Source organism: Cebus imitator, unplaced genomic scaffold (assembly GCF_001604975.1).
Source record: "Cebus imitator isolate Cc_AM_T3 unplaced genomic scaffold, Cebus_imitator-1.0 Scaffold130, whole genome shotgun sequence".
NCBI lineage: Eukaryota > Metazoa > Chordata > Mammalia > Primates > Cebidae > Cebus > Cebus imitator.
The window spans coordinates 4,772,743-4,795,985 of NW_016107445.1; the positions used below are offsets into that span (position 1 = coordinate 4,772,743).

General features: G+C 39.4%; 1 protein-coding gene across 1 annotated transcript in view; it reads right to left on the reverse strand.

Moving 5' to 3' along the window:
• Window positions 1-9,061: 9,061 nt before the first annotated feature.
• SLC35F1 (solute carrier family 35 member F1) overlaps window positions 9,062-23,243 on the reverse strand; it is a 416,242-nt gene continuing 402,060 nt past the window's right edge. Inside the window, exon 8 of the mRNA XM_017541082.2 lies at window positions 9,062-12,460. Coding sequence (XP_017396571.1) covers window positions 12,236-12,460 — 225 coding nt within the window. The 3' untranslated portion in view covers window positions 9,062-12,235. The remainder of the gene's footprint in view (window positions 12,461-23,243) is intronic.

Here is a 23,243-nt window from a genome sequence, read left to right on the forward strand (position 1 = left end):
TGGCATTGGAATGGCACCTCATGCCAAGTCTGGGGAGCAGCTAGGGGATCAGAGCGTCTGAAAATGTCATCACTGCCTCTGAGCTTTCTAAGGTGAAAAATAAACAGTGGAGCCAGAACAGGTAGGCAAAGCAGAAATGGGCCCATCAGCACTCACAGTAATTCCAACTTTTCTTTTTGTCCCGTCTCAAATACGTCTTGAGTGGTCAGAGGCACGTAGCCTTTGGTCTGCCGTGAATTCTCATCTTACCTCGAATTACATGTATTTGCACTTGGACTCCATTATGTCTCCATTTTATTCTTCCAAGCAGGAAGAATAAAAAAAATGCCAATCTTGGCCAGGTGCGGTGGTTCATGCCTGTAATCCCAGCATTTTGGGAGGCCGAGGTGGGCGAATCACCTCAGGTCAAGAGTTTGAGACCAGCCTGACCCACCTGGTGAAATACCGTCTCTACTAAAAATACAAAAATTACCCGGTGCCTGTAATCCTAGCTACTTGGGAGGCTGAGGGACGAGACCTGCTGGAACCATGGATGTGGGAAGGAGCTTGGTCTATTAGAGAAAGAGACAGATGTCCTATGGTGAGTGAGCAGAGAGGAGAAAATGCACTTGTGAAGCGAAGCAGGATCCAGGTCTTGTGGGTCTTGTGAACCATGGTAAGACATTTGAATTTTACTTCAGTAGCCATGGGAAGACACTGGAGAGGTTCACACACAAAAATGACAGGGTGTAGCTTACATGTTAAAAAAACTCTTGCTGTGTAGACAACGGATTGTAGAGAGGTAGACAGGTCAGCACTTAGGATGCAGCTCCCACAGTTCAGGATAGACAGCAAAGTGGCGCGGGCCAGGGCGGCAGAAGCAGTTGTGGCCAGGAGTCCGATTCAGGACCCAGGTTGTAGGAGATGACTTACTGGTGCACTGGATGTGGGTGCCAATGACAAGAACAAAATTGAGGATATATCTGGGGTACTTGGCCTTAGCAACCAGGTAGATGGGGTGCTATGAAGTGATATGGGCAGGACTGGAGGTTTGGGGGGAATCAGAGTTCTGTTTTGGACATGTTAGGTTTGAGAGGTTTATTGGACATCCACGTGGAGACGTTGAGCAGGCCGAGAGAGGTCTGGCTGGGGATGCTAGTGTGTGAGTCATTGGCCTGAAGCTGGTGTTAAAAGCAGTGAGAGTGAATATAAATTAAAAGGAGAAAGGAAACTAAGGATAGAACCAGGGGACCCCAGTGAGTGGTTACAGGAGAGAAAGAAGACCCAGCACAGGACCCAGGCAGGAGCAGCCTGTGACGCACAGGAACACAGCAAGATGGTTCCACAAACCTCAGGGAAAGCAGTGTTTCCAGCAGGAGGCTGTGACCTGCTGAGCCAGGCTGCTGAGAGGTCAGGCATGGAGGGGGAAGAACCCAGAACGAGGTGCAGGTACGATGTCAGGGCTGGGGGTGGTCACACTGCCGCCTCAGCAGGAAGAAATGGGACGTGTTGAAGGAGTCAGGGATATCACTCCTGACTACATCTTTCTACTTCTAGAGCAAGTTAACTTTTTTTTTTTCTGTTGGCGGATAAATTGCTTGCTGTTTGATTTTCTTCAGACCAGCTGTTTTGGTAGCGCACAAAAAGGAGTTTTCCTGTCACCCATTTCCCATATCAACGGTGAACCATGAATATTATTGGCATAGGTTTCTTCTGCTAGCTGATTTAATCATTTTTAACATAACTGACTTTCGACTTGGATTCATTCACTTCGTTCCTCTTGTGCACATTTCTTATCGCGGTGTTTTTGTTGATAGCTTATTGAAGATTTTGTCAACTTAAACCCTTTCTCAGCTATCATCAGACATTTTGTATACAGCATACTCTGCTGTCTTCGCTGTCAGACATGCTTGAGTTTGAATCCTGGCCTTATCATTTGCCAGCTGTGTAACCTTGGCCATTTTGTGTAACCCATCTATGGCTCAGTTAATTTATCAATTAAAATGTAGTACAATTTCAACTCCCCCCTACCAGGATTTTCTTGAGACAATCTCCACAATGCTTAGCTCAGTGCTAAGCACACAGTAGAATAAATGATACTGGTTGTAGCTGGAACTACACAAAAATCTGTAATAGATTTCAAAAAATGCACCTGCTAAAAATTTGAACTAGGATTCTCCAAGATTGGCAGTGAGCAAAGAGTATCTAAGAGAAAGATACCTTGAGGTCGAACGCCGAGGGCAAGATTCATCCTCCCCTTAAACATCTTGCACTAATGACTGCAGGTTCGCATTACCCCCCAAATGACAGGAGGGTCTCCATTGTCAGTTGTCAATACCAGAGGACCAGGGCTTGATTTTATAAAGGAAGCAATTGGGTTTTCTTTAGAGATGCAAATGGAAACATGGCATGTTCCAGAGATTTCATCTGCTCAACTGAAAAGGCATTTTATCCCCCTAAGCACAGCTCTTAGAGTTACATTCAGGAGGGAAGAATGTAACCTGACTGCTTTGTTCTCAGACATTCATCTCATTCTGAGCCATGGGATGCTGGGCAAAATCAATGCCTTTGGTCTTGTTGTTAGTTGGTCTTGTGCTTCCCACAGAAATCTTGGAGCCCTGAGTCGACATCTTTGCTGGAGACTGACAGCTGGAATGAGATGTTCAAGTGATGAACATGAAGAGAAACACATCTCTTTAAGGTAAAAATAGACCTTGTTACTGGATCAAGCTCCAAAAGAGTAGAGGTGGAAGAATTTTCAAATTTCCTTCCTTGGAGGAAATCATCACCTAGTGTTCATAACTCATATAGGACTTAATCTGTAAGCAAGTAGCTTAAAGATGGTCTCAAATCCACACCTAGAGGTAGGTTTTGGATTCCTTATGGTAAGTCCAAAGAGGAACGCTTATCAGGCGTAATTTTGCGCTAATAGAAGGTGACTGGGCTATTTCAATTCACTTGGATTCTCTTCCCATTATCTTGAGTTTGCCTCCTTGGGGGCACATGGCTTTGCTGGCACTTGTTTTACCGCACAGCTGAACATGTGAGTTGAACTAAGTCTGTCAGCATTTCTGTCTACCCCTGTCCATTTCCTGCAAGTAAGCCAGTCATGGACAGAATCTGAATTGGTGCAAAATATCTCACTTTAACCAAAACTCCTACTTAGGTTGGTTTTGGGGCCTAATCTTCTTGTCTTCTTGGATCTTTATTGCTTAAATTAATGTTTTTACTTATTCTTTTGTTCTTCTAATGATTAAAGCATACATATAAAAAAAAGAAAAACTTTCAGTTCATTATAATCAAGATAGCATACAAGTCTAAATTATTTGCTATATGTTGTTGTCTCTACATTATTCTACCTGGTCATAATTTCCCATCTAGAATATTTCTTTGGGTGAATTTAAAAGTAGTGTAATAATTTTTTGAAACATTGGAAGTAAAAATATAAGACAGAGATAAATTAAAGTAGCTAATGATTCCATTGAATAAAATAAGGTCCATTTTCAGGACAGATGGCATGAGTCAACTTCACTATCAGTAAAATATTTCACAGTATTTTGCTAACATGGGAATCTTGTAGTGTTGACAGGTAAGGACACTGAAAAAATAGTAATTTTTAATCTTTTAAAGCCATGATTTGGTTTTAAAATCATTGTCATTCAGGAGCCAGAGTGTTTTCATTTAATAAATATGCAGTGTGATTTTTTTTTTTTTTTTGAGACAGAGTCTTGCTCTGTCGCCCAGGCTGGAGGGCAGTAGCACGATCTTGGCTAACTGCAACCTCTGCCTTCCAGGTTCAAATGATTCTCCTGCCTCAGTCTCCTGAGTAGCTGGGATTACAGGCAGACACTACCATGCCTGGCTAATTTTTGCATTTTTAGTAGAGACGGGGGTTTCCCCATGTTGGTCAGGCTGGTCTCGAACTCTTGACCTTGTGATCTACCTGCCTCAGCCTCCCAAAGTCATTACTGGATAATAGGGGTGAATCACTGCACCTGGCTGCAGTGTGATATTAAAAAAGCTAATTTGATTCCATTTTTAAAAACAAATGTTTGTAAAGCCTAGAGACACTATCTGAGACATATTTATGCTCAGTAGAGTTTTCTCCTTTTCTTAAATGACTTTAAAGGCAAAAGATCAAAGTTGGTTACATTTAAGTTCTAAAGTAAAGAAAACCATTTTCTTGAAATGCTCAAAGAAGCTGTCATCATGAATGAACTATGAAGTAGAAAGGCCAAGCTGAGAAGATGACAGCAAATGTGGACTGCTGCAGTGACGCTGGGTCAATCATTTTAGGAAAAATAGACAGAAATCATACAAAGGTGCCAAAAAGCAGATGCTACTGCAATGGCATTAGAGACAGATGGGGATTATGCTGTGGCCAGAAGAAGATATTCTCCTTTGTCATGATAATGGAAATAATGAAAATTGCATTAGTACATAAAGGTTTATCTCTTTACAATGTCAAAAGTCAAGAAAAAGAGATTACATTATAGACCAAAGGAAGCCATTCAACCAACTACAAGGGTAATTGTTGGAAGGCTGCTTTTACCAAAAACAAAGCAAAACAAAACAAAACCAACCAAACCAAACCAAACCAAACAAAACAAAAAAATCACTTCACTAACCCAAGAGTAGGAGACAGTGGCCCTATAGTGCTCCTCTTTAGAGGATTCTAAAGAGACTCTAGTGTACTTCTCAGGGCAGGCAGGCACAGCTGTTGCTTTTAAAATTTCAAAGCTCCAATGATCTTGACCTCTTGTTCTATGATTTTCATCTCCCCACATCCTTACCTCACAGGGTCTGCTTGACTGAGTGGTTCATGTGGCCTCAATATTCAGGAGGAAAACAGACACTCCTTCACCTTACAGTCATGTTTGGCTTTAATTCAGTGGCAGCAGAATTGTTTTCTTAGGGCAGTAGCCTCACAAGTGATACTGACCTGACACAGGGCGTTGGAGAATATAGTGAGTGAAAGCTAGTGCATGTCTAGGGTTGAGGAATCCCCTGTGGAAGCAGTGGGCTTTCAGCCCCAGCTTCAGCTGTTACAGATGGACAGTTGCAGCTCTAGGGGCAGCTGTGGTATGGGGAGTCACATGGGCAAGGCCAGTCCTAATGACCCCTCTGACACTTGTGTGTCGAGTAGGAATAGCAGTGGGACAACTCCCCACCTGCAAATTTTCCCAGGGGGATTCAATGCAGAAGGACAAAAGCAGTTCATCATGGGCATGTACCACATGTTTTTTCTTTCTTTTTTTCCTTTGGGATTATACTTTTAAAAGTTAGTTAGCAACAGGGATCCTCCTACGGACCTCTTATCCAAGTGCCTGAGAAGCTGCTCTGGGCCGCTTAGGGGGAAGGATCTACATTCCGCTCTCTGATCTTGGTTTCTAGTGATCACAGAGCAGCCTCCCTAACTGAGGACTTAACACTATTGTGTTGTCTGCAGAATTTTGTCAGTAGTGACTGTTGCTTCTCAAGGCTAAACATCTCTTTCTATCTAAGCCATCTTCACACATGCCATAAAACAACTGGACTTGAGATTTTCAACAAAATGATCTCCAGTTCCTCAAGCTTTCAAATTCTGTGTCTAAGCTTGTGATTAAGGTGAAATTAATTTCATGTTGTTTGGAAATCATGATTGTGAACTTAAAAGTGAATAAGAAGTGAAGTCTTAGTCTTCAACTAAGGATATCAAATTCCCCATGTTGAGTTATCGTCTATCCCTGACGATTTTGCTTTTAATTAAAACGCAGCCTGATAAGCAGAATCTTGGGGAACATAAAGCAGTTATGTGATTCACTCAAACATTTGTATGCAAGTGTGACCTATTTAGCTTTTAAAATCCTATTTAATGCCAAAAACCACATTAGAGAATTTAAACAAAAGCTTACAGGGAGTCCCATAATGAGACTGTTTTGATTATTCCAGTGATTAGCTAATTTCCTCTCTCTTTAGTAATTTCATTTAGAATAGTAGTCATTTTAAGAGCAAGTAGATTTTCTTATTGCTTTACTAGTTTGCTGTGAAATTGGCAAGTGGCCAACCATCTGTGAAACTGCAATTATTACTATTACTTAAAATTTATCAAACCTCTTCAGGTACTATGGAAGTAATCCTTCCTACCTATGAAGAGAAGACCAAGAAAGGCATTAATGAGACCCAACTTTGGGCAAAAATAGATATTATCACCCCATGTTTCAATCTACTAGCCCAAAGTTCCAGAAATGATATTTGTGAACCCTGCTGGGAAAAAGTTGAGTGAACAATGGTTTTGATCCACCACCATAGTCATCTACTCTTCAGTGCCTAGGAATTTACTTCTTCCTCTCATAAGAGATACGCATTCACTTATGCAGGCTTTTATTTGTCTTTGGCATTTATTGAAATGGAAGGGTGTGTAGGCTTCTATTGTTATTTATGAATAATTTAAAATAATTCCAGCAGTACTGCCTCTTTTAGGGTCACCTGTTTCTTTCTTGCTTTTTTACTTTTTGCATGGTTAGCAATGAAACAGCAGGGAGGATGCTCGAGATAGCACCACTGGAACGCCTCTCATTTCTCTACCAACCCTGGCCATAGATGATTCAAAGAAAGAGGTCTGAAGAGTCAGGTTGAGGCCAGTGCTGCTCTCCAGCAGTGAGAATCCACAAACACTATCACCATTGTGAACAGGTGTTGTCTCCACCCCGCTGTTCCGCTGCAGACAGTGACAGCTATTGTCAGGAAGATGTAGCAGTCCACTGTGATGCTGGCTTCCCAGGGGGAGGGATGGACCAGTGCATTTCTTAAAGCCGATGACCACACTGGCGGGTTCATCTGGGTTACACCAGGTCTACACCTGTTGTCCGGGCATCATTATTATTAAGAGTGCCTACTTTCACTTTTGAAAGTGTTAACAATTGGATAATGAATTGCATGTTCAGCCTACTTATTATCCCTACTTAATATCCCCTTGTAGCTCTCTCATCTATTAGGTGACCTAACATTTACATTTTAAGCCTGTACCAGTAGCTTGAGGCAATGAGTTCAGGAAGATTATTCTCCTTTGTGGAAAGTAATATTTACCTTTATCTGTCCTGAAATTGTCCTTCAAGCATTATGGGATTGGTCCTAGCTCTAATGCTGAGGGTCAGTGAACAAGCTCATTTGCATGCTTTTACAGATTTTAGTTTTGTCCACACCAGGCCTTTGTCCATCCAGATGGATGGCCCTAATCTTACAGCCTATTCCCAGAGACCGCCACCGTCTGATCATTAGCTTTCCTTGCTAATCAGGCTGCAGTAGTGCTTGGAGGCAACTTGTCTGGCTGTCTGAAAAGTTATGCACAATGGTTTGTCCTTTCAGGCACTGATGAAAAGCCATCTGGTAGGGGAAGGGCTTTCCAGCTGTATTATAATTTTTTTTGAATTAAACGTTTTTTCTTTCTTTTTTTTTTTTTAACCAAATGGAGAATGAAAGGACCCTGCCTAGGTGGCTCATAGCTCTCTCTTTATGCTTGCAGAAGAAAGAAGAAAGAAAGAAAAAGAAGAAAGAAAACAGGGAGAAGAAAAGGAAAAAAGGAAGAAAAGAAGGAAAAAAGAAATAGTGTACATAACTAAGAAGGAATATTATAAATTCAAAATACTATTTGCAGGAGAAAATAAAGCAAAATTTGCTTTGTCATTTTATACTTCAGGCCTGAATTTGAAGGGCCAAATATTGTGATTATAAAATGTTCCCTAGAAGTGTGCATTTAAGTGGACATGGTGATTTCTTCCTTTCCAAGACACAGGAATTTTTACAGAAAAAAAAGAAGAAAGGAACATTTTGTAATAGAATATCTTATGCTTGTACTTTGTATTTATGGTTTATAAGTTTGAGTCCCTTAAAACAAGATGTATTAGTGTCTTCCATGTGCAAGATGTTTTGCTGGGCACTGAAAAATAGATAAACTGGACCTAATTTCAGCTGCTGTTATTTTAGACATTATGATTTGTTTTCTTGTGGGACATCAAGACAATATAATATATTACAGCCTTCCTGCTGAATTTTCCTTGTTTCTATTTTTCTCTCATGCTAACAGTCACGAGAATCACTCAAGTGCTTCCTTACCATTGCAAGGACTTTCAAGTTCTTTAGGAAACCCAGGTCTTTCTCTTAAGAAAACAAATCTTAATTCATAGGGAAACATGACATACATTTATTGTATATACGATCTAAGCCCCAATCAGTTGGAATTGCTGGACATTTGGACATAGACTGGGCTGAAGTTCAACTTTATTTCATTTTTGATCAAAGACCTAAATGGAAGTAAACAATACATTTACATTTTTTCAAGGAAAAAAACTTATTTAAACTGAGAGTCACATTTCTCAAGCAAATTATTTATGTTAAGTACATGCTATTCTATTTATAAAAGCAGCTCATGATGGATCTCAACCTGAGAGCACTTTATAAAGCACTTAGTGTGCTACAATTCATTTTTTTCCTGAAAAATGAATGTTTTTCTTTAAAAATTTTTCTTAATATATAACTCAGACACACAGTCTTCTTGGCTCATTTAATTTTTGAGGTCTGATTGCAAAAATTGACAAGAATATGTATTTACAATCTAGGTACTTAGGGGGTTGCAAAGTGACAGCAGTTAGTGCAGGAGGGATGATTATAAGATGCTGTGTAAGTTCTGAGCAGAAATACGAGCAGCCTCTGCTTTATAAATGTTGCACTCTGGAGCAATGTTCATCCATTAAATCTTGTGTGCCAAGGCCAGCATACACACAGAACTTTCTTTTTTATGAGAAACTGCTTATTGGGGGTAAATTTATATTGTCTTACATGTGTTTTAAGTGTGGGTTTGAAGCCCCAGAGCATTCTTATATACCAAGATAAGCAATTAACTTTACCAACTATGAACATGTTTAATTTGGCTTTTGAAACTACAGTTCTGAGACCAACTATGCCCTTCCTAATTTGGAAATATTTTCTTTCTGGTTATTTTGACATGTACCCAGCCATCTACTTTTGTTGCTATTTCTAGCATCCCAAGGGAGCTGCTTCCATGGTTGTCATAGTGCAAACAAACACATAAGGAAACCAAGAATTCACTGCTTTCATAAAGCATTTATTTTTATTTGAAAACATTATACAGGCATTACATTGCCACAGCCAGTCCATAGGGGAGCATGCAAATATCAAAAATGGACAGTTTGTTGAACTCATCGGTGTAAATTTTTTTTTTTTTTTGGTTCATATTTTCCATTTGCAGTGTTGTCAGAATTAGTGTGCTTTGTTATGTGGCTTAACAATAGAATCCTACCCATGGGGTAAAATCTGTACTGGTAGCTAGCTGGGGACTACTAAATGGTTATAAATCAAAAAGAAACTGAAAAAACAATACTACACGCTTGTCAAAAGGTTAATAGCACAAGTTAGCAATATCTAAACTAAACATTGAAACAATTTCATGGGACACGGTGGTGCAAATTTTTTCCACTGCTTGGTCTACCTGGTCATGTATTTGAGTCTGAAGCTGTGGGAAGGTCTGACCAAGGCAAGCTCTGTCCCCAGTGAAGTTTTCATTGAGGAAGTGAGAACCACCACTTAATCTCTAGCAGGGTTTAGGAGAATTGTGGTTTGCTCTTACCTGATCAAATTCTATACAAATTGCTAAAGTCTTATTCATTGAGGAGAGATTGGTGGTGGACTGAACAACTGAAATTTTTGCTGGTGTCTACTGAGGTTATGAAATCTCAGAAACTAAAATAGCTAAAGTTAATGTTGTCCTAATCCCATTTCCCACCCCATTCCCAAAGGATCAATGTTTTTTATACAGAAAAAGAATTTGTTCTTTGCAACTTGCAACTTTTTTTCTGGAAGGGTCAGTCTGGAACTCCTGATCTTGAACAATTCAATATATTATCAACCTTTCTAAATGGAGACAAACCAACACATTGAGGTCACTCAGGGACATGAAAGTCTGAGTACAAGGACACTGAATGATAAAGGGTATACAGTAAATTCATCTTAACATTCACACTTGGTTTCCATACAATGGAGTCAATTAAAATATCCTATAAAATAATTCAGATGGCAGCCTTTAGCCATCTGTTGATTGCAAACTTTTTGGAAATTTGTATTTTTAAAAAATTCCAGTCTACTGAGTGGACTTGGAAATAATTTCATCCACTTGCTTCTCATAAGACTTTACTAAGTGTCTACAAATTAATGTCATAAAAATGAATCAAAGACGAAAACATCTGGCTTAAAATAAATACTAAAAATGCAATAAATCAAATTATGCAAACCAAAGGAATGTAAACACAAAAATAAAACCACAGTCTTTAAAGGTCTTCGGATCTGAATGGACAAAATATTCAGAGAAAGGTATTTAATTGGTTTAAAAGGTAGCAGAGAGAAGATATTGGCAAAGTTGTTTTGTTGATAGAACTTTAACATTAATATTTTCCCCCATGGAAAATAAAACACACTTCCTAGGGGGCTGCACTGAGATGACCATCACATCTGAGTATCAGAGAAGATAATTTTTCTTCTCCATCTCCAAGGGTAGGTCCACTCACCCTGTGTAGAAGGCAGGCCAAAAGGCAGTGTGGGTGCTGACAGGCAGTGTTGGATGCTTTTGCCTGCCAGATTTAGGCCTTGTACAGGCACTCTGGGATCAGTCCTTCTACTGTAGTCTGTCCTTTCGCTTTCCAGAGACCCCAGTGGTGTTTTGCTTTGCTTGCTTGTGCAACATACATTGACTTGAATTGCCCAATGTCTCCTAAACATGTATTTTCCCCCTATAAACCCTGTCACTCCATTGAGGATCTTTTTGAAGTCAGCCAAACTAAAAGAGTACATCACATACTGACACATAGAATCTATTCTAAATAATAGAGGTCTGTGGTGTTTCTTAATTTCCTGTGTTTGAAAAAAGGGCTATTTTAAGGGCAACAGATTAGACTAGTGACATATCACTCAAAGTCTTATCAGGATCCTGCAATATTCTCTGTATCCATAAGAATGTCATGTCAATATACTCTGCTATTGAATGAATGCCAATATGACCAAAACGCCAGACTTTTTCAATGGTGACATCGTTACCACTGCAAAGAGGCCAGATCAATTAAGCCATTTTCAAATACTGCTCCACATCAGCACCTTGACTTTGTTAGGAGGTGGCACAACCAATGATTTTCTACAACAAAGGTAATTTTCATGCTGGTACATTTCAAAAAGGGTGTCACACAATTAAAAGGCCAGAGGACCACGGCTTTTTTCAGTGCCTTGATTAATTTCCATATTATCACTAAGGAAGTTTAGAAAAAAAATAAAAAGAGCAGAGGATCATGGCTTTTTCCAGTGCCTTGATTAATTTCCATATTATCACTAAGGAAATCTAGAAAAAAAATAAAAGATAGTTTTTGAAGAGAGACTACAGGGAGGGGCAGAAAGATTTGAAAATTATATATTGCCCAAACGCAAATGATATTATCTTTGGGGGCTCCCAAAAGTCACATAAATAGAACAGTCCTTATCCTGTTATTACAGGGGCTTGATTAGCAGAATCACGTGGCACAACAGAAAGGCAATGGCCTGGAGTAATCAGAGATCGAAATATAAAAAGGCTAAAATGTTTGTTTTATATCTATTCCTAGAATAGAGAATTATATGGTCAGTTGCCCCTCCCCACAAGGGTCATAGCACAAAATACTTATTGAGCAGGCAATCCAACAGGTAACAGGGGAAACCATTAGCCACCAGGTCCCTAGGATAAGGAAACTTCTCAGGGGTGGAGCTCCTGTGGCATGCATCACTCATATAGCCTGTGCAAAAAAATAAAGTATGACTCTTAGAAAGTGAATTGCCATAGAAAAGTGGGATTTATGTTGATTACATGTGGGTCTGGCAATAGTTTCCATCAGGAGTACAAAACATCCTCCTGAAAGTTGGTGTAATAACAGTAACAATAATAATACAAATAGTAATAACAATAATACTTGCTTTTGATTCAAAAATTTTCACAGTAATGAATGCAGGGGAGTTGTGATCAGGATACGCATTAGCTAGGCATCTTTCCAAGTCAGGTGGATTGGAGCCTGTGTCTCCAGTGATGTTGAGCTTGTTTCTTTCACAAACTTTTGGAGGATTTGCTACCTTGCAGTCCACCTGTGTAAACTGCACCTAGTAAATACCTTTCTCTATGTACAATACAGAGATGATGGGCAAAAACATGGCCAATGAGTTGGCCTCGGTGGGCAGGGCGGGCCTCATTCTAGGCCACACGAACATGAGGCTCCTCTTCAGTCTCCTGGCCCAGGCTGGTGTAGGTGACTGAGGGTTCCACCTGAGCTGTGGTCGGTAAGTCCACAACAGGTCCTGAAGGATTGCGAAACTGCTTATACACCCGGGGGTCCTGCGCTATGTAGGTGGAGGTGGAGGAATAGAGCACCAGCCCGATGAGGATGGTGAAGAAAGACAGGAGATAAAGTCCTGAAAACTAAAAAAACACAACAGTAAAGTCATTTGGCAGCTCAGACAGAACCACTGACACATTAATGAGGCACAAAGACGTGAGCAGAGCTGCTTCCCCTCAGAACAGGCAGTGTGATAAGCCGGCCAATACCCTTGATGGAGAATGAATTTTCTCATCCTAAACTGCCTCAGTCTTATTGATTTCCCTTATTTTTCGTAGACCTGTGGGTAACACAGAGGAACACTTAGCTAATCATGTCTAAAGTGCCAATCTGAGGATCTGGTATAGCAGGAGAACTAGTTAAGCACAAATTAAAATGCATCAGGTTAAAGGCAAAAAATCTCCAGTATCCACTCAATAAAAAGCTGGTTGGTTGTGGCTTCATTAAACCTAGTGGAAATATAGATATCCCCTTTAGGGTGTAACAAAGCCATAAACAACAAACTCCTCACTGACAGCTGCATCAGGGCACTCTCATTTCACCTTAATCCACTTCAGACACTGTCTTCCTAGTAGGAATTGTTACTGACTTTGGTAAGTATCTTTGCAAGATTACATTATCCTTGTACAGAAAGAAATAGTAAAACATTCCATTCTGCCCCACTAATCTATAAACAAAACCAAACAGAACTGTATATACAACATTCTGCTTCCTAATCTACTTGCTTGGCAATTCATAGAGTTTGGTGGCAGGGGAGGGAGATAAAATACTAGTTTATACAAGTCCCAAGAATTTACATATGTTTTTGGAAAACTATGACTTCTGGACCTTCTTGAGTAGTTACACTGGAAGTAGTTACTTCAGTAGTTACTGGGGAAAGAGTTCGGTAACAATATGAATATTGCCATCTCTAGTGTTTCATTCATTCATTCCTTCATTCACTCCTTCATTAAATGAATAGATTCTTATATGCCTTCTCTATATCAGACATTGAACTATGTACTGGGGAAAGAGAAATGAAAAATATGTTGATCCCTACCATTGAGGACTTAATTGTCTCAGTGGCTGAACAGGTACAGAGAGACAAAAACAACACAATGCACTTACACAGCATGCCATATCACATTTGAGTCAATAGCTAATATCCCAGTCTTGACCACATCCTGCATTCATGGGGAGAAATGGATTTTATTGTCCTGAAAGAACTAAAAACTGCTAAAAAGACAAAAATTAATTGGAAGTTGGAAGAAAGGAAAACAGGAAAATGACCTGGAGATTCTATGAAGTAAGTTACAAGGCTATCATAAATATATGTTCAATAATAGAGAGTTTCGAAAATGGCTCATAAAAAAAGGTATCCCTGAGGCTAAATGTCCCTGCTACAGTGTTTTTTTCTTTCTTTCTTTTTGCAGCAGCAAGGGAGCTAAGACTAAAGATGCTTTTCTGATTTTCTTTCTAGGGCACTCCACACCCTGTCCCCCAATTCCTTTATTTTCCACATTAAAACTATATGATAACCCCACTTCAGATGGATTTATGTACTCAACTCAGCTTGTAACAGCTTCACTTAATTAACTTGACATAATTAATTCACTTTTCCCAATGAAAATAAATGTGCCTTATTCTTGGATTCATAAATTTATAAAATAAAATGGTAGAAAAAGAAGATCACTAACAGTACAATCGTGTATGATCTCAGAAAACCTCTTTACTCCCAAAATTGCTTCCTAAATTCCATATTCAGGAGCTTAACCCTTTACCCGAAACTTCGGTGAATGAAATAGGTCTGTTCCTAACATTACCATCATTTCAAATATTTTATTAATTACTTTCACTTTCAAAACTCTGCCCATACATCTCTAGTTTCAAGCAAAGGGCCTTAGGTGTGAACCTGCCTCTGCTGCAGCATATGGAAGTAGAGAGATGACGAATGAGCACTTTATAGCTATCACTGCATTCTAACCACCAAGCTGGCTTCAAACCTCAGCTCGACCAATTTCCAACTGCAATTCTGGACACATTTCTTAACCTTTCCAGGTCCAAGCTTCCTTATCAGTAAAGCACACCTAGTGTAGGGTGGTTATAAAGATTAAATAATAGAAGGCATGTAGAACACTTATCATAGTTCCTATCTTGCTGTAAACATTCAATTCACATTAGCTTCATTCTTGTTTTTGTTATTACTATAGTACTTATTTAATCATTGTAATACTGACATATGTTATAATAAACTGTTATAATAATTGATTAAATTGTCTTTTTTTTTCTTGAGGCAGGGTTTCATCGCTGTCATCCAGGCTGGATGCAGTGGCACAATCACGGCTCACTGAAGCATCAACCTTCCAGAGTCATGTGATCCTCCCACCTCAGCTTCCCAAGTAGCTGGGACTACAGGCACCTGCCACCATGCCTGACTAATTTTTGCATTTTTTGTAGAGACAGGGTTTTGCCATGTTGCTCAGGCTGGTCTTGCATTTTTGTGCTCAAGCTATTCACCTGCTTTGGCCTCCCAAAATGTTAGGATTACAGGCATGAGCCGCCGTGCCTGGCCTAAATTGTCTTTTTTTCAATAGTCTCTTGATTGCGAGGTTACGTCTTGTTTGACCAATGTCAATGCCTAGTAGATGTCAATGTAGACATCTACTAAGCATTATTATTTGCCATTTGTTTTTTTATCTTGAATGAATAATGGAGAAGTTTATGGGAAGTTTCAGACTAAAGAAAGAAACATAATAAAAAATCAGCCTGTACCAGTGGAGTATTTCAACTTTTTTATCTTTAAACCAGATAATACAATGCCTTTCTAGTACATAAAATGCTAAACAAAAATCTGTTAAGAAGGAAGTCATAGTATGAATCTACAATGATTGACTCCAAAAATCACCTTCAAACCTGGGGTCAGTCAGAGGAGTGTGATAGGATGATGAATTGGAAGAGACAATGAAGAAAGCTAGTCTGGATAGAAGACTCAGGGCTGTTGATGGGTGGACTGGCATAGGAAATGTCATAAACTTGGGGTGGGCCGGATTTGGCAACTGAAATAATGCAGTGGTAGAGACGGGAAAGGATCATATGCAGAGTATCCAGGTAGAAGGATTACATTCCTCTCCATTTATGATTTTAGATCTCATATTCTGACTTGATCAATATGACAAAGAATATACTATTAAATTTTGTAAAGCTAATGCCCTCGCCATTGTAAGAAATGATACTTTAATGTGCTGCTTAAAGGATCATCCCTTTTTTGGACATGGAACCATTAGGTTGAGTGAGAAATTCGTTACAGAATTGTTTTCTTGGGACACAGCTTTAGCATAATAACATGTAGTTTATTTTTAGTGCACTTCTACTTAATTCATATGGAATTCAGTCAAAAAATAGCTCCAAAGATAGATAGCATGGGATTTTATATGATGGAAGCATCTTGGAGGTTACCCAAGAGGCTTTATTAATAAATGATAGAGAGAGTTTTTATTTTATATACAAACCCAAAAAGACAAAAGACAAGCAAGCATGATGATTAATCAGGATAAATGTTGAGTGTTATAAATGCTGACAGAAAGGTTTTTAAAAAATAAAAGTAAAAAAAAAAACTTTTATTTTTCCCTCTTTTTAGGTTGAGAAAAAGAAAATAGAATCAGGGGTACCTAATAGAATGATCCCCAGTTCTGGATGCTGGGGATACTTACCTTGTAGGGCATTCATTTCAAAAACCAATCAATCAGACAAAAATATTGTACAATCTAAGCTGCTTAACTTACCATCTGCAAAGAAATACTTATATCTAGCTCCCCAAGCAAAGAGACCAGGAACTTCTCTGGAACGATGAGGACTGAAAGCTGTCTATGAGTTATAGGTAAGGGAAGTTCAGGCAGAGGCTCACTGTCTCCACTGGAGAGCAGAAGCTGCTTGCTGTCCAAAGTGTACTTTGAGATCTTCCCCTTTGCAAACTGCAGCCATCAGAGTATGCTGTCTGAACTGTGCTGCAGACACGCTTTTTCCTGCTTTGTATCTAACTGGAAACTTTAAGAATCTGAGAAAGGATACATCCTGTATTAACACAACCACACTGCAGACACAATTTACTTTGCTGCTATCTTTTTCCATCTTCATGAGTCTCTTTGAGAACAAGGGTCAGAAGGCACTCACTGTACACACTGGAAATCCCTGAGTGCTGCTTAAAACAATCTGACTGAGACACAAGCTATTATACAGGATGGGGTGGCTTGGAGGATAGTAAGCCTGTACAAAGCTCTTTAACTTCCAACCAGAGTTAAAACCTAGCTCTTAGAAAGAAAGCTGGCCTGTCAGTTTGATTGCTGTTTGGTTAATGTGACATTCAGCACATCACAGACCAAATTTTCATTTTATTTTTGGCATTAAACATCTAAGTTGAATTTTAATAAACCAATGACTTCAATGGATCTAAATCTATACAAGTAGAAAACCATGTGGTTTGAAAGTCATTCCAAAGTACATTTATAAATACATTGACTAGACTATGTGAAGAAGAGGGCAATGCTTCAAGGGCAACTTTCTTTTTCTAGCTTGACTGAAAAGATGGCAGAGGTCAGCAGAGGAGAACATAGGTGATCCCTAGAGAGGTGCAATGAGGACTTTGGGTTTCAGCTTGACTTTTTACTGAATGCATGTATCAACTATACAGTGGGCCTGGTTTTCTCCTTTTTCCCTGGGAAGTGTACCTTAAAGGGTTCCTTTAGGCATACATCTCTGTGTAATACAGCTTTTGTAAGGCTCCTAGCTTGATGTGGCGATGCATGTCTATAGCCCTAGCTACTCAGGAGGCAGAGGCAGAAGTCTGAGGCGGCAGTGAGCTATGGTCCTGCCACTACACTATACCTGGGTGACAAGCTGTCTCTTAAAAAAAAAATACACACACTCTCTCTTATCATATCTATGGGCCCCTTCTGCTGACCTGATACGATCTGCCTTCTGAAATTGCATTCCTATAATGAATGCTTGTTTTCTTTGAGCACAGGTGAGTAGCCTAAGAGAACACTGCCCCCCATGGCTTCTCATGTACCACACATGAGTGAAGCCTAATTTTTTCAAGCCCTCAGATGTTCCCAAGGCAATCTATGATGAGCAGGGGAAGCAAACAACAAATACCTCACACCACAGCTCAAAGATGCTACTATTGTTAAACTTCAAAAGACATGTTACCTTTGGGGACTCTATTGGATATGAGTCTGTCATTGAAATAGGCATACTACTTGGAAACATGATAATGGCAAGAGTTGAAACTGGTCCATGAACTGCATAAGGAGGCTGCACAGAAACGAGTTCAAGAATATTCAGGACATAGACATAGGCAAGGACTTCATGACTAAAACACCAAAAGTATTTCAACAAAAGCTAAAATAAACAAATGGGATCTAATTAAACTCCAGAGCTTCTGCACAGCAAAAGAAACAACCATTAGAGTGAACTGGCAACCAACAGAATGGGAAAAAATTTTTGCAATCTACCCATCTGACAAAGGACTTGTATCCAAAATTTACAAAGAACTAAACAGATTTACAAGAAAAAAACCAACCAAATAAACCCATTCAAACATGGGCGAAGGGCATGAACAAACATTTTTCAAAAGAAGACATATAAGAGGCCAAGAAACATATGAAAAAATGCTCATCACCACTGGTCATTAGAGAAATGCAAATCAAAACCACATTGAGATACCATCTCACACCAGTTAGAACGGTGATCATTAAAAAATCTGGAGACAACAGATGCTGGAGAGGATGTGGAGAAATAGGAACACTTTTACACTGTTGGTGGGAGTGTAAATTAGTTCAACCATTGTGGAAGACAGTGTGGCGATTCCTCAAGGACCTAGAAATAGAAATTCCATTTGACCTAGCAATCCCATTACTGGGTATATATCCACAGGATTATAAATTGTTCTTATAAATCTTATCCTTATAAAGGACACATGCACATGTATGTTCATTGCAGCACTGTTTACAATAGCAAAGACCTGGAATCAACCCAAATAACCATCAATAATAGACTGGACAGGGAAAATGTGGCACATATACATCATGGAATACTATACAGCCATAAAAAACAATGAGTTCGTGTCCTTTGTAGGGACATGGATGAACCTGGAAACCATCATTCTCAGCAAACTGACACAAGAGCAGAAAATCAAACACTGCATGTTCTCACTCATAGGCGGGTGTTGAACAATGAGAACACATGGACACAGGGAGGGGAGCATCACACACTGGGGTCTGTTGGTGGGGGGACTAGGGGAGGGACAATAGGGGGTAGGGAGTTGAGGAAGGATAGCATGGGGAGACATGCCAGATATAGGTGATGGGGATGGAGGCAGCAAACCACATTGCCATGTATGTACCTATGCAACAATCCTGCATGTTCTGCACATGTATCCCAGAACCTAAAATGCAATTAAAAAAAAAATATATATATATATATAAAGACACAGATGTAATTAAACTTTCCCATTTTTTTTTAACTCTTTGGCAGAAAACATCCATAAGGGTAGAGTCTTGGAATTTGCGAATTTAACAGTGGCTTCAAAATCAGTGCTACCAAGGGTAAGTAGAAAAACACCTGGCAGTGATTGGTCATTCTCAATGTCAGCACAGCCCAGTAAATATGGGTTTAAGAGCTGCTGGGGAGAATTTCCACATAGAGAGATTGGTCTGGTAATTTCAACAGGCACATTATTCCTGGGAAAAAAATGAGACTTTTAATTAAGTTTGTGAAACCTGTCCTGCTTGTTCTTTGCCATGTAAGACAAAGTGTCCTTTACTTCCCTACTTTCATACGTGAAATAAAATGCACATATGAAAATAAATCAACTTACACACTAACTCAAACTTCTAGATCAAGAAGGAATAAATAAGCACAATTCTGTTTAAAATGGAAGCAGATTGCCAGTTTGGAGGTCCTGGGTACCAGAGTAGTTTAAAGATCCATTAGTGACAAATTAAAGTAACATGCCAAGTAAGAGTGAAGCATTCATTCAATGTAATGCTGCTACAGTGAAGAATAGCTGAAAGGGGAGTCCCACTTTATATGTGACTTAAAGGGTGGACCTTTTGGCAACTATCTTGGAAGGAATGAAGCCAACCCTCTGCATGAACAGGGAGGGAGAGGACATTATGGGGAGGGAGAGGACAATCGGCATTGACAATACAGCTCATCTCTTGGCAGTCCTGTGCTGCTCAGAGGGCTGAGGACCATACCTGGAGCTTGGGTACAATTGTTTGGTGCAAGATGAGAGGATGCTGGTCAGTGCTGAGCATGCTGTAAGTTGTGGCCTGTAACGTTAAGGCCCTGTGACGAAAAGCTCTGCCAAGTCCTGATCTATTGCCACTGGGCCTGAGCCAACTGCTATGCAGGCCAAGACAACTAGACAGAACTGGCTCCATGGAAAAACCAACACAAACAAGTTGATGCCTGACCTCCTAATTTTGGCTTTGCACTAAACTAACAGATCATTTTTATTATTATGAAGTGTATTAAAAATGCAAAAGTTTGGCTTCTGAGTTTACTGAACTGGAAATAAATTGCCTGAAGAGACCAGAGCTTTTTACTTCCAAACTCCTCAATTATTTCTCAGTCTCCTCATGTCCCTTATTTCTCCTCTTTTTCTTCTTTTTCTTGTTTCCTTTTTTGTTAGGGAAGAAAAAGACTAAATTTTTCTGGTAAAATATTGCAATATTTCTTTCTTCTAGGTCATTCAAATGCAAAATATGAAACGTGGGAAAGCTACACAATCTACTGAAAAATACCAAAATCAGTTGTCTTTAGAAACTAAGAATACTGACCCCCACAAACCCCTACCTCCCATTCTTTCTCTAATTTGAGAATTTGAATCCCAATTCATGTTAATTTAATCAAGACAAAAATAAACAAATGAGTGCCTTAGTTGGAATGCCAAATGGATTCTCTATTCATATCAGAAAACCGAGTCATTGCTAAGATTTAAATACTTGGGAAATAATTTATTCTCCAAGCATTGTGTTGTTAAAGCGAAAAGAAGTGGCAACCAGGGCCCCTGCCTCTCTGTGCCTATAGCATCACCCAGGGCAAGGCTGTGCTCTGAGCTGCAATCCCAGTTTGGTTTATGAGGCCTTCTGTTTAGTTTGCAAAACCAATTCATTTGGCAGTATAATTTGTGCAGCCAATCACATCTAAGGCCAGTAAGAGTTCTTTTATAGGCAAATATCTTCCCCTGTGGGTAATTTCACACATGAGTACAGCAATCGGGAGCTAAAAATGGATTTCTGCCATTATCTTTTATATGACAAACAGACATTTTCACTTGGTCTGATGAACTGATAGAAATCCTTGTTCACACAGATTTCTATTTTCTGCATTCCAGCAAAAAAGGGAGGCCATCATAGCCAAGCCAGAAGTGGAACAGAGGGGCTTACTCTGTGGGAGTGTTAATTATAGGCTCAGTTACAACAAAGGCAGTTCAATGGCTCATTTATATCACCTTTCCGGGTATCGTTCTTATCAGCAGTCAAAAAGACATTACATTTGCGTGGGAGGCACACTGAGCAGTGGCCTTCACTCCATTTAGACTCTTGCATCCCAAGGTATCTATTTTCCTTCTGCTAAACACAGAGGTACATGCCGGGCTGGAGCAATTTTGTAAGAGACTGAATTTTAAAGCCAGGGAAAAAAACTGAGTTTGTAGAAGTGGTAGTATAGCAGCTCAGCAGATCCCAGAGACTCCTGCCCCATTACAATAGAATCAAGGGGTGGAAATGGAAGAGTCATCATTTGGTATTAGTCCTGTTAGCCACTAGCAAAATTTTTGCTTCCTGTCACTGCAACCTTAGCTCTATTGATCTTAAAATTTTAGTATCAGAGAGAAGAACGCTTCTGCCAGAAGACAGAACAAAGCTTCCATGTACTGAAAGTTAAGGCTGTCACCTGGCCACTTTGGGCTCCTCGGACTTCTGAAACAATAGGCAAAGAAGGGAGTTTCAGTGCTGGCTGGATGACTGATGTCAGTTACCAAGGGGAAACTGGACTACTACTTTACCAGGGAGGTAAGGAAGAGCCTGTTTGGCATAAAGGAGGAGATCCTTCAGAGCATCCCTTAGGATTATCATGCCCTGTGATAAAAGTCAATGGAAATGACAACCCAATCCAGCCAGTACTATTAGTGTCTCTGACCCTTCAGAAATAAAGTTTTGGGGTCACTTCACAAGGTAAATAACAATGACCAGCTGAAGGCAAAGGGAACACAGAAACCACAATGGAAGAACATACCAGCTACGATCATGTGACCAGTTACAGAAACGAGAACTGTAATTGTCATAAATATTTCTTCCTTGTTATGAACACATTTATGTGTGTGTATATAGAGCAAATATATTTTTCTTCCTATTGTCTCCTTATTTTATAACATAAGATGTACTGACTTTATATCATATTAAAGGATATGAGGGAAAAGAGTAAATGTCATCATCTAAGGACTTTATACCTAAGGCAAGAGTTAGTGTGTTTTCAGTTGTATGCAGGATAGTCATATCATGTTAGGCAAATATAGTACCTTCTTATTGTCTTTATTTAGAGATTATTATGTAAAGACATGTGTAATTGATGCCAGGTTGAAGAGGGATGAACTTGTGATGGTTAATTGGATGAATCAACTTGGCTAGGACACAGTACCTAGATATTTGACCAAACACCAGCCTAGAAGTTTCTGTGAAGGTATTTTTAAAATGAGATTAACATTTAAGTCAGTAGACTTTGAGTAAAGCAGATTACCCTCCATTATGTGGGTGGGGTGAGGCTCACCCAATCAGTTGAAAGTCTTTAAAAAAGACTGAGGACCCCTAAGGAAGAGGAAATTGTACATCCTGATTGCCTTCAGACTTGAGCAACAGTATCAGCTCTTTCCTGGATCTCCAGCCTACGGTCTTCCTTGCAGATTTTGGATTCGTCAGCCCCCAGTGGCATGAACCAATTCCTTAAGATCAATCAATCTCCCTTTCTCTCTGAACACCCCCCCCACACACACACAAACACACTCCTGTTTATTCTGTTTCTCTGTTGACTAATATAATTGGTAACATGACAATCTGTGACACTAAAGATCTTTGGCTCTGATGTAAACTTCTGTAACAATTTCTCACTGTGGTTAAGTTTTAGAAGTGGAGTATTTAGTGATATTTTTTCAGGGAATATCAAGTGGTGTTTCATGACATGAGCTCTAGAATCAAAATCATGGATTTATATTCCTGTTTGCTTCTTCCTTGCTGTGTCTTGGACGAGTTCCTAGTATCTCCAAGCCTCAGGCCACTCATCAGTTAACTAAGGACAATAACAGCACCTACGATATGGAATCATTGTGAGTGTTAAATGAAATGAGATACAAAACTCTTGGTAAGTGCTTGCCACATAATACTAAAAGTTAAACAAATGTCAGTGATTGTTATCTTTACATCACAAAGAGTAAATTCTAAGCCAAGATTGGTATAAAAATCTTCCTCAGATGCCTTTCTGAAAAGTTCACCACAAATCAATTTGAATTGCAAATGCATTTATGGAACTGGCTATTTAAAAAAAGAACAGAACAATCATCCCATCTGGAATGAAAGGCATTTTCATCAGTGAAATAATCAACCTCTGCTTTATAGACTCCATGTTTGGACCTGTTTATTTCAATATTTCTTTTCTTTCTTTCTTTCTGCTCTTTTCCTTCCTTCCTTCCTTCCTTCCTTCCTTCCTTCTCTCCCTCTCTCCTTCCTTCCTTCCTTCTCTTTCTTTCTCTCTTTCTTTCTTTCTTTCTTTCTTTCTTTCTTTCTTTCTTTCTTTCTTTCTTTCTTTCTTTCTTTCTTTCTTTCTTTCTTT